This window comes from Centropristis striata, chromosome 11 (genome assembly GCF_030273125.1).
Source record: "Centropristis striata isolate RG_2023a ecotype Rhode Island chromosome 11, C.striata_1.0, whole genome shotgun sequence".
Lineage (NCBI taxonomy): Eukaryota > Metazoa > Chordata > Actinopteri > Perciformes > Serranidae > Centropristis > Centropristis striata.
Genome location: NC_081527.1, coordinates 26993092 through 27005119, shown reverse-complemented (window position 1 = coordinate 27005119; position 12028 = coordinate 26993092). Strand labels below are relative to the sequence as shown.

At 36.7% G+C, this 12028-nt stretch overlaps 1 protein-coding gene across 1 annotated transcript in view; it reads right to left on the bottom strand.

Annotated features, from left to right (window-relative positions):
• Window positions 1-12028, bottom strand: part of myo10 (myosin X) — a 174510-nt gene that overhangs the window by 116943 nt on the left and 45539 nt on the right. The window contains exon 2 of the mRNA XM_059343807.1: window positions 10641-10739. Coding sequence (XP_059199790.1) covers window positions 10641-10739 — 99 coding nt within the window. The remainder of the gene's footprint in view (window positions 1-10640; window positions 10740-12028) is intronic.

Genomic DNA, 12028 nt, shown 5'->3' with positions numbered 1-12028 from the left:
AGGCCAAAAACTTCATGGTTAGGCATCATAAAAGACAGTTAAATAAATGCAAATAAATGCAAAAAAGGAAGTAGTAACAAGGATGACATAAGTACCAGACACAGTTATGTTGATTACACTGTAAAAAAAAAAACAAGTCTCGTTTTTACAGTAAAAAACCAGCCGCTGTGGCTGCTGTATATATATATATATATATATACATATCTATACATATGTATATATATATGTATATGTATATACATATATATATATACACATATATATATATATACATATGTACATATATATACACACACACACACACATATATATATATATATATATATATATATATCCATCCATCCATCCATTTTCTTCCGCTTAGACGGGGCCGGGTCGCGGGGGCAGGGTATATGGGTATGTATATATACACACATATATATACATATATGTATATATATAGGTTTAATTGGTGACTCTAAATTGCCTGTAGGTGTGAATGAGAGTGTGATTGTCTGTCTATATGTGTCAGCCGTGCGATAGTCTGGCGACCTGTCCAGGGTGTACCCTACCTCTCGCCCAATGACAGCTGGGATAGGCTCCAGCCCCCCGCGACCCGATTGCGGATAAGCGGTTAATGGTTATGAATGAATGAATATATATATATATATATATATATATATATACACACACACACATATGTATATATACATATGTATAGATGTGTGTATATATATATATATATATATATATATACACACACACATATGTATATATACATATGTATATATGTGTGTATATATATATATATATATATATATATACACATTTACGGGTGTTTCATTGTTACTGAAACTGATTTAACCCATTTATCATTTTACAGTCTTTTACTGTCATGGTTTAGCAGTTTTTCACCGTAAAATCTACAGACATTTTTTACAGTGTACTCTCACCCTTACTTCAAATAATATTGTTTATTTTGGCATCACATGGGACCCCCTCACCACTAGGGGACCTACTAGAAGGTGGAGCACTGATGGGATGATAACTGCTGATAAACACCCTTTCCATAGTGTGATAATGACAGAGTACCGTGCTGAAACCTTTATGCTAGCTGCAGTTACTTGTTTACGCTTAGCAAGGAATGTGAAAGTATTCCTTCAGCAAACCCAACAGCTGCATCCACAAATTTCATGCATTCATACACACACAACATCAGAAACATGTGACCCAGATGCCAAATTTCAGCCTTTGTGAGCAAAAACTGTGGACGCCAAAGGGTGGAGAAAGTTTTGTGTAGCAGCCGACCAACCAATAAGCCGACAACAAAAGCTTCAGTCCTGGGGAGACGAGGCTGCAGAACCACTGACTTCTGTTAAATGTTAAAACCCATTTTTATAGACTTTCTTTAATGTGAGCTTGTCTCCTTTTTTATTATCTTTTTTATTTTTAATTGCCTATATTGCTTCAACCTATTGATTTGCATTTTTGTGTTGGTGTATCCATATTTATTCAATTTCTTATTTGTTTATTCATTTATTTATTTTTATTAATTCAAAAATGTGTTTGTTTGCTTATTCAGTTGTTTATTTAATTCATTTTATCTATTCATATTTTTTATTTTTATTTATTTATCTATTTATTTATCTATTTATTACAGCAAATAAGTCAATACTGACACCAAGGTTATAATAGTTTGGGATTTTTCTTTAGTTTTAGTTTTAATTTTGTTGAGATTTTTTTTTTTCAGATTCAGTTAGTTTGTTTAGTTTTTATTAGTTGTAGTTTTTTGGTAATGGGGTATTTGTTGGGTGCTGGATTTAAAAAAAGTCACAATAAATGTTGCCTTTATTTCCTCTGTCTGATCCATCTCAGCCCTGATAAGTTTATTAAGTCATAAAACCAGATAGATGAAATAGATTTCGTATCAACCAAAAAGGTTTAAGTATAAAAAAAGTTGACAAAGACAAAAACGAAGGACATTTTCACTATAATTTTAGTTAGTTTTAGTTAGTTTTGTAACCACAAAACACAGTTTCAGTTAGTTATCGTTTTTTTTAAAAACTCTCGTTTTAATTTTTATTTCAGTTAACAAAAATGTTTTTTCAATTCTAGTTTTCGTTATTTCGTTTAGTTTTTGTTAACAATAATTACCTTGACTGACACAGCATTAACAGTGCATTAACAGGCTACAACAATGAAGAAGGAAAAGCAGAAAGTGCTGGGTGAGGTTTAACTCGAGGCTCTGTGCAGGTCAGTCAAGTTCTTCCACAGCAAACTGAAGAACACATCTTTATGGAACTGTTTTTGTTGAAACGGGAAAGAGACAAACACAAACTGTTGACACAAAGACTTAGAACACTGTTTCCCTTTACTGGACCTGAGGGGCCCAAACCATGACAAACACAGCAGATATGTCTCCCTTTCTGTTTATCATGGACATCGCTACAGTCCCCGTCCCCACCGGCCTCAGTAATGGACAGGTTGTCCCTCGGCTTTTACCTAATTAGGTTTCTAATTGGTTCAGTTGTGTGTGTGTGTGTGTGTGGAGCTGAAGGAGGGTCCACGCCTGGAAAACAAAGCCGAGGGGCCCGGACGCTAAGCCTAGCGACAGATGCTAACAGGAGTAAATCTCTGTGAAACAAAGCCATTACAGACAGCATCAGTGCAGAGAGGAGGAGGTGCTGGACTCTCTGCTGTACCCCGGATCAGCAGGCTCTGGTCCTGGATCAGCGTTTGTTGTTCTTACTTATGTGGATCAGGAAAGTGAACTCGCATATATGTTCAGGCAATTAGAAGAGTTGAGGAACAATGAGTGACAGAGAAAAGATTTCACACATACATATCTCTGAAGGCTGATCCTGGTCTATAGTGGTCCATCACTTATATTTCCTGATCTGGAAATATTAGTTAATATGCAGTCTGTGGCCTAGAGGTTAGGAATCGGGCTTGTAACCCGGTACTGACAGGTCAAGGACTGAAGTGCCCTTGAGCAAGGCACCTAACCCCCCTGCACAGCTCCCCGGGCGCAGTAATGTGCCGCCCACTGCTCCTTGCATGGTGTGCTCACTTGTGTGTAAAAAAGGATGGGTTAAATGCAGAGGTTGAATTTCCCCATTGTGGGATTCATAAAGTGATCTTCTTCTTCTTCTTCTTCTTCTAATTGAAACATATCTTTTCTTGAGTCATGCATTTGAATTGAAAAATGCATCCTATATTGCAGAAAGAAACTGTAAAAAACAGGAATTATTGTCAAAATTTGAACTTTCCGACCATCCTTGAACAGATCATAGGTTACGAAAGTTAAAATCACTACATGTGTCCAAAAATAAAGTGTCTGCACTAACCAGATCCTGTCAAAAACATTAAATTCTGCTCCTCAGAGACATTGTGAAGCCATGATTGATTCAGCTGAGACGAACGCTCACGTGACAAATATTCACTGAAAATCTGTTTACATAGAGCAGAGAGGACAGGACAGGAGAGGCTGGAAACATGACAATACTTCACAATATGTGGAAAAAACTTTTTTTTTTTTTTTTTTTTTTACAACATTCATGTTGAAGAATGTTTGTTTATAAATTCCATTTTATTACAATTTTAAAGTGTTTCCAACTTATGTCTTTTCTTTTTTTTTTTCTGATTTCTGTCAATCTAAATGTGTTATTCTGCACATGTTTGAGTTGTTCCCACCTCTAGCCATGATTGTGCTCTAGGACTTATAGATTTCTATAGATTTCATATATTGCAGTGAAATACAAGAACACAGAGAGTTAAATGTAAAAAGAGCAAAAACGTCCTGAAACTGCTCGTTGGGGTTCAGAGGTTGATCCTTCCAAAACGTATTGTTATTTTATCTTTCTTAGTTTTATATTGACTTTTTATTAATCTGTTGCTTCTTTACATTGTAGTCTCGGACCTCAGAGGATGAATTAAACTCTTAACTTTGACTCAGGACACATTTTATCCCATAAACTACTTGACTGGTGTGTGTAACGTTATGTCGTCGGAGGTCTCGGGATTTGGCTCGTCTTGCTCGGGTTTCAGTGTTTTTGACTGCACGGACAGTCTCCTCGTCCTGATTGACTGCAGGACAATGCAGCAGGAGATGAATGGTGATTCAAAGAGCAGCTGCTGCTTTTGATGATGATGGTGAGGAGGAGGAGGAGGAGGTGGAGGAGGAGGAGGAGGGGTGAAGAGTTACCTGTTCAACTCTCTGACAGAGAGAGCGAAGGGCGGTGAGGGGTGGGAGGGATTCAGTTTCTCTCCTAACGACACATAATGAACAGTTTCTTTCCCTCTGCTCTGACAAACTAATTGCTGTTATTAAAGTTAGACTTGTTATTAAATGTTATTGAAGCTATTATCTGCCTTCAGCCTTTTGGTTCAGCAGCAACATCACCCCAATCACTTCTCTCTATTGGCTCTATTTTACAATAGATCTTAAGACTTTACTGATCACTTTTTAAGCTTGAGGCCAGTGGCAGACTCAAACTGTTAGAAGGGCAGGGGCAAAAAAATAAAAAAGGCACATTCTGCACAACACGGGGCCCCACCAGCAGCAAAAAGCTATGAAGCATCATGTATAATGAAATAGTCCTCATCCTTGACTACAATTAGCATTAAGTTAAAAGGAGATCCAGATCAAAGTAATTAATCATATGGCACTGACAGTTAAAACCATCGAACTGAACCATCTAGGGGGGTCGGGGGGCATGCCCCCCCGGGAGAAAATTAGTACATTTTTAAGTAAAATGCATCAATCTTGTGCACTTTGAGAGCTAAATGAGAGCAAACACCTCACATTACATTTTTCACAGTTGGGTGATACCGTATTATAGAATCTTTATTGATATCCTGTGACATTTTTGTAATCACTGCAGATCATTTTCTTCACTGGGATTCACTTTATCGAGTTTTCTAAATTGGCATCCAATTGTGCTTTTCTACTACGAGTACAGGCAGACTATTAATCAGATTTTTGCTTTGTTATCCATTGCAGATTTTAATACCACTCGATGTAGCTGTTCATTATAGCAACGCCACATGAAAGCAACACCTCTTTCACATCCCCCGTTCATCGGCTCCATCATAATTTCATCATAATTTATTATATGAAGGGGCACCCTCGAGGGCACCCAATCATTTTTTGCACCTGGATAAGGCACTTCCTCTCGTTTTCACCACTCTAGAGGCACTTTAGCGTGCTTTTTCAACCATGGAGGCACGGTAATTATCTTTACTTAATTATTTGTTTGTTATATTTTTTTCTTTTTATTTATTGTGTATTGATATTAACTTATTTATTTGTCTATTTCATTTATGAATTTATCTATTTATCCATTTCAATTATTTGTTTGCATGCTTATTTATTTGTTTGTTTGATGCACGTTATATCTTATTCATATCTTACAAATTTATTTAAACAAAAATCTGATAAATATTCCTTGTTAATGTTCTTGCTGTCTGTCTTGTATTCATTTCGCCTGATCTTTTCTCGCTCTTAGTCAGTTTGTCAGTCTGTCAAAGCACTATGTAAATGTTGTTTAAAGGTTATTATTATTACTATATAGGTTAAAAGTATCAAACCTTGTAACTAAAGTAATTTGTCAAAATACACACACACACACACACACACTGCAGGGGGCGGGGCTTACAGTAGTGTTCCCCACAAAGAGCAACATCTGCTCTGAGGCTCAACAGGTGACGTCTGTCTCCAGTTACACACAACAGACGGCTGGCAGAAACACGCGCACACACACACGCACACATACACAATCCTCACAAATACATGACAGACAGACACAAAAGACACATGCACTCATTTGTCTTCACACACCTGTCTATGACCACAATAAACATCATGATTTTATGACATGATGAATGACTCACTGATCTGTATGTTGTGTTTCAGGGTTTTTCTGGACGCTCTGTACGGATCTGACACTCGTCTCAGTAGGAGCATAAGAGATTTTTAGCAGTTAATACTAATACTTTTAAAGCTCTTAAACAGATTGAGAGTGACAGTCTCCTGCTGCCTTTATTTCCAAACTCTGAGCTGAGCAAATTAAAACATTCCGGTCCATCTGGACAATAAGCAATCTGTCATTAATGAACATTGAACACAGCATCATTAGTGCTGCCACAGGTGTTTACAGCAAAGCACAGAGACCAGAACAAGATGAAATTATGAGAGAGGAGAAAAGAGGAGAGGAGGACGTGAAAATAAGAGACAAGAAAGAAAAATCAACAGAAGAAACAAAGACAGGAGAGACAAATCAGGGAGCAAGAAGAGAAGAGAGACAAAGACATACAGCAAGAAGACAAAAAGAAGAAACAAGAGGAGACAAAATGAGAGGGGAGGAGAAAATAAAAAGGAGAGAAAAACAGAAGAGAGGAGAAAAGTGAAAAAAGAAACAATACACAATAAGAGGAGCACAACACAGAGAGAAAGAAGAGAAAAAAGTGTATAATTTAAACTGAAACTTTTTTTTTTTTTATTCAGCTCTGTGCCCCTCCAGCACTTTAATTTGATTGTATTTGCACACAGATAAAACCGCATAAAATCCAGCTAATGAAGAATAAGTAATGTTTCAGGAGTAATGAAGCCACAGGCTTATTCAAGTATCCTCCCTTTTAACTTAGGTAAAAAAAAATTAAAAAATAACAAAAAACACCAACAACAATGAAGAAATTCGGGTCAATACTTGTAAATTTGTGTGAAATTACGTCATATGGGGCAAATTGTTTTGCGTCATCTGGAGGAATTTTGCTGGCAAAGTTTAACTTATATGATTAGAGACAAAAACAAGAGGAGTAAAGTAATAAAAAAGGGAAGATGAAGAGAAAACAACAGACAAAAGAGAAGAGGAGAGGAATTTACTGAATGAAAGACAAGAAACAAGAGAAGAGCAAAGTGAAGAAGAGATTAAAGAAACAGGAGAAAACAGACAAAAAAGACAAGAAGAAAATGATTTAACAAGGGGAGACAAAAAGAGACGGAATAAAGAGAAGAAATGACAAAATAATGACAAACAAGATGATTAGAAAGGATTAGAGAAGACACAAGAAGTTATCCATTCAAAGGATAAAGTGTTTCAGGTCTGTTTGTCAGAGACTGACAGAGCTCATGTGCTAAAATTTAGCCTGTTAGCATGATTCTCATTTGTCTTTGCAGGTTTTGTCATAAACCAAAGTATTGGAAATATGCGAATTTAATTGGATGATGGAACTGCACTGCAAAAAAGGTGTGTCTAAAAACAAGATAAAAACACTAAATCTGAGGAAAATGATCTTGCTGCATGTACAGATAATTACATTTGACAAGATTTCATAATAAGATTGTTAAATGATCTGTCTTTTTTGCTGTGTGTATCACCTTGTTTCCAAATGTAGACTTATTTCTCTCTTTGCTGCCAAGAGCTACAAACATGTATCACTCTGGAAAACAGCTGAAGTTAAAATGATCAACATGGGTCAACATGATCTACAGAAATTTGAGATTATTATTAATTTCTGAGCATTTTAGTTTATCTGGATTTTGTAATTTCGAGTTACTTTCCTTGATATCCATCAGTCCCATTTAGTTTTTAACATTTTCCCATGACTTGCTAACAAGATTTGGCATCTATAGGCATGTAAGCATGTAAAAACTTTAGATTTAGAAGTGTTACATAATTTATCTTGTTTTAAGAGTTATTTCTTATTTTAAGTGTTCAACATGCCTATTTCTAGATATAATAATCTTAATTCAAGAAATCTTGTCAAGTGAACTTATCTGTCCATGCAGCAAGATTTCCCTCAGATTTAGTGTTTTTATCTTGTTTTTAGACACACCTTTTTTGCACATGAAGTTTAAGAATTAAGATTCAAGAACTTGACCAAATTTGCAACTGTTTCAGCCTCAAATGGAGCTTTGTATTAAACTTTAAAGTTCATGAATGACTGGACCAGATTTCACAAAAATCCAGCCGATAATTGTGAAATAACGATAAAACTCCGCCCAGCTGGGACCAACTCCGCCTGCTCTGCTGGAGGATATAAACTGGTGTGGAGGCTCATTAGCTTGGTGAGCAGCAGGTCTGACAGAGCCTTGCAGTGAGTTGGAGCCCGGAGATAAGAATGCCTTAATCTGACAGTAAATCTGCAGGACAATACGCTGGCTCAACATGACCCTAAATCCCTCAGCGCTCACATTTACAGGCCGTCTTCTGTAGTGACCCTCTGCTGCACAGCAGCGACACAGGAAGTCTTTGTTCCAGCTGTCAGCCCAACACTCACACAGGTTACTGTCTGTTGGCCTGCTTTAAAGGCTTCAGATGGTGAAGGTGATGGTGAAAAACTGCTAAACCACGACAGTAAAAGGCCGTAAAATGATAAATGGGTTAATTCAGTTTCAGTAACAATGAAATACAGTAAATGTTTGTATAAGCCAAAACAGTATATTTTACAATTTTGTTTTTTTAAACTACATTACTCCACTGTAAAATACACTGTAATATGTATTTACTGTAATATATATACAAGCATCAGTGTAATTTTAGCATTTATCTTTTGTAAAAATACTTTTTCTCCTGTTAAATGTACTAAACACCATATCTCTAACAAAAATATACTGTAATATTTAATGGTAAAATCTTTATTTTCTTGTCAATTATATGGCAGAACAGCGTTTCTTTTGACGGAAAAATCTTTTATTTTATCTCTACTGTATTTATTACGGTAAAGTTCTGGCAACGACAGCTGCATGTTTTTTTTTACCGTAAAAACAACAGGGTTTTTTTTTTTTACAGTGAAGAAGCTATAAATGAGTGCAAAATGTTTGTCACCTAAAAATTTGTGGTGCTGTCATGTTATAAAACTGACTTCAAAACTGACAACATCTTTAAACAAACTGCGTCTCCTCAGAGTGTTGAAGGAGTCGTAAACCAGCTGAACTGAGCTGTGATAGTTTTCCGCAGGGCTCATCAACTGTGTGTGTGTGTGTGTGTGTGTGTGTGTGTGTGTGTGTGTGTGTGTGTGTGTCACAGAAATCATATAACTGCGAGGTGTGTTGACACAACATAATGCTGGTAGCTTCGTCTGTCTCCCACCTGATCGTTTTAGTGTTTAAAGTCAAAGCAGAAGCTTAAACAGCAAAATGTTCCCACTGTGTGAAGACACACACTTCATGATCCAAATCTGTGGAGTTTAACACTTTACAGAGGAGAAATATCACAGCTAACTGACACAATATGTTGTCAGATCTTCCATCTTTATGTTAATTCTTAAAAAGCAACCCAAACAGACATAAAACCCACTGTGACCTGTGTCCCATGTGTCCTTCACCTGGTCTGTACGCACTGTTTTGACAACACATGGATCAGAGAGATAATGCAGAAGCATATGGGGTTTAGGGGATTTGCAGCATCTTGAGCTGATCCTAAATTATAAGTGGACTCTATAAGCCTTTGCTCTCTTGGTGAACAAATGTGTTAGAGTAAGAAGATGTACAGGAAAAATGGGAACAGTTGTTTTTGTTTTTGTAGGTCAGCTGAGGAAAACAAAATGTTACCTACTAAAAATGCCTTTAATGACTTCATTTTTGTTGCTTCACCAGATCTGATGTTCTATGAATGTTACGCAAATTAGGCCAATAATCAAATAAAAAGATCACATGTTTTCAGAGAAGTTTGTCACATGATGAGACAACAACAGCAGAATCATTGTTTTCTTTGTTTTGTTCGTTCTTTGTCATATGAATGGTCGTTTCATCTTCTTCAGTGAGTCACTTAGCCCTCTGGAGTCCATCTATTTATTGAAAATACACACGTTTTATTTACAGTAATAACTTTATTTATATATGATATGTAGACAAGCTGAGAACGCCAGTTGAAAGTTCAATCATAGGAGCTTTCACAGTGTGACATTTATGTTTCTAGAACATTTTTAAAATGTGAATTTACTCTCTACAATGAAAACTATTACTATTTTTAATTTACATGCAAATAGACTTTTTTTGTAGTTTTATTATTTATTATTTTTTCTGCTGTTTTTGTTTGTATAAATTGGTAAAAAAAAAAAATTGGTACTGTTCCATAGAAACCTGTGTCTTTTGTTTGTATTTAGGGTTCCTGGCAGCTTTATACTTTGTTTATCAAAATCAAATGAAAAATCAGACTGATAGCCAAGTTTGTGTTGAGAAAAAGGAGCCATGCATGTGATGTTAGGACAAACTGAAAGATGCTAAACAGAGACAGAAATTAATGCATAGGAAGTTGACAAATTTGAACCAAAATCTCCTGGACTTCAGAGGTTTAACTGAAACAATTACGCAATTAGCAAATAAAGTTAGGTTGCATTGTTGGTTCCCTCACTTAATGCACTTCATGTCTATGACGTCTTCTCAGACGAGTCAGGAGACCACAAAAGTGGCGTTTAACATGAGTTACAATAACATTTCATTTCCTCCATCCTGATCCCAATGCACCCACTGTAATGTACTGTGGGAGACAGGAAGTTCAGTTTAGCGAGTGCAAACTGAGATGCTGAAGCAAAAATGTAGTTTGTATAAACATTCTTTGAAAAGGAAAGAGGATAAGAGGTTCTGATGGGACTGGATCAGATATCAGTATTAAAAGACAGATAGAGAGTCCAGTGAAAGCAGCTTCAGTGGTTCTTACCTGTCCGTAGTCTGTGGCAAACACAACAACACCTCCAGAGCACGAGGACACGGTGCTGGGCAGGTACTGCTCATCCTCCCGTAGCCACACACGCTCACCCTGCAGGGAGAGGTAAGAAAAATATGAGCTTAAACAACTAGAAGCAGCTTACATAAAAAGACCATAAAAAAAAGACCAACAAAAAGACCAACAATTCAATTTAATTCAATTTAATTTAATTTAATTCAACTTTATTTGGCCATGTATACAGATTCTAGGAATTTATATTGGTCTTCTCCATGCAGACAACACACATTGAAAAAGAAAGACAAAGACAAAAACACAATACAAGGACAAACAGTACCATTATGAGCAATAAATTAATAGGAATGGAGATAGTGCAGTTCATTCATTCATTCATTCATTACACAGAAAATGTAAAGAAAGGTCTTCATGTGTAACACAGATTCTTATTTGTGATAAATGACAAACTTGGCTTATCTAATGACCCAGAAAGAAGCTACAAAAAAACAGTCTAAGAAACTAACTAAATTGTTCAAATGTATATTTATTGTAGCATCTGATGTGAAGAAAAACAAAAACTGCTTCCTCAGTTCAGTTATTTTCTGAACTGAGTTAATTAAAAACCGCCAACAAAACGTCTCCAACAGTTTGTTGAGCTCACAGACAGATTATTTATGTTCATGATATTAGTTTGAGACTTTAAGGTAATGAAATGTGACACTTTTTATTGTCTAAATGGCCCAAGAAGCTGCACTGGCCTCAGTCACCGTGACATTGACCTTTCTCTGACCAACAGGAAACCCTCGGAGCATGCAAATCACTGCCGTGTTGTGTTTCAGAGATCTGTACCAGGCTGCAGTCACACAGGAGGCCCATAAACCTGCATGTTTATAGATGCTTTTTAGTGAGCAGTCAGAAAACACTTTTATACCTGCTGACCTGTTGAGTTTACTGCTCCTGGTGCTGCAGGGTCCCCCCCCCCCCAGCTAACAGCTGCATATTTAATCATTGCTCTGCTGTATTTGTGCAGAATTACTGGAGAATTTGGAGAATTCAGGAAGGGGTCTTAACTGTACGTTTGGAGGTTTGTATTTTAGTCTGTTTGTATTTTTTGGCTTTGGATGCGACCGAAATAGTGACAGTGCAGATTGTGGTGCAGAACAGGAACAATCCTCCAGGTTTTGCCTTTCTTCTCTTATGATTATTGAAGATTAGATTTGTTTGATGGTGGAACATTCAGACTACAGGCACCAAACTCTGCAAAGCCCCGGCTGCTGAAATATGACTGAGGGGCCCTCCAAGTGGATTCCCTCTTAATCGCATAGCCACATGTGCCGCTGTTCATTAGCGTGACAAGCTAATGCTAATGGGAAAAACAAACGCTG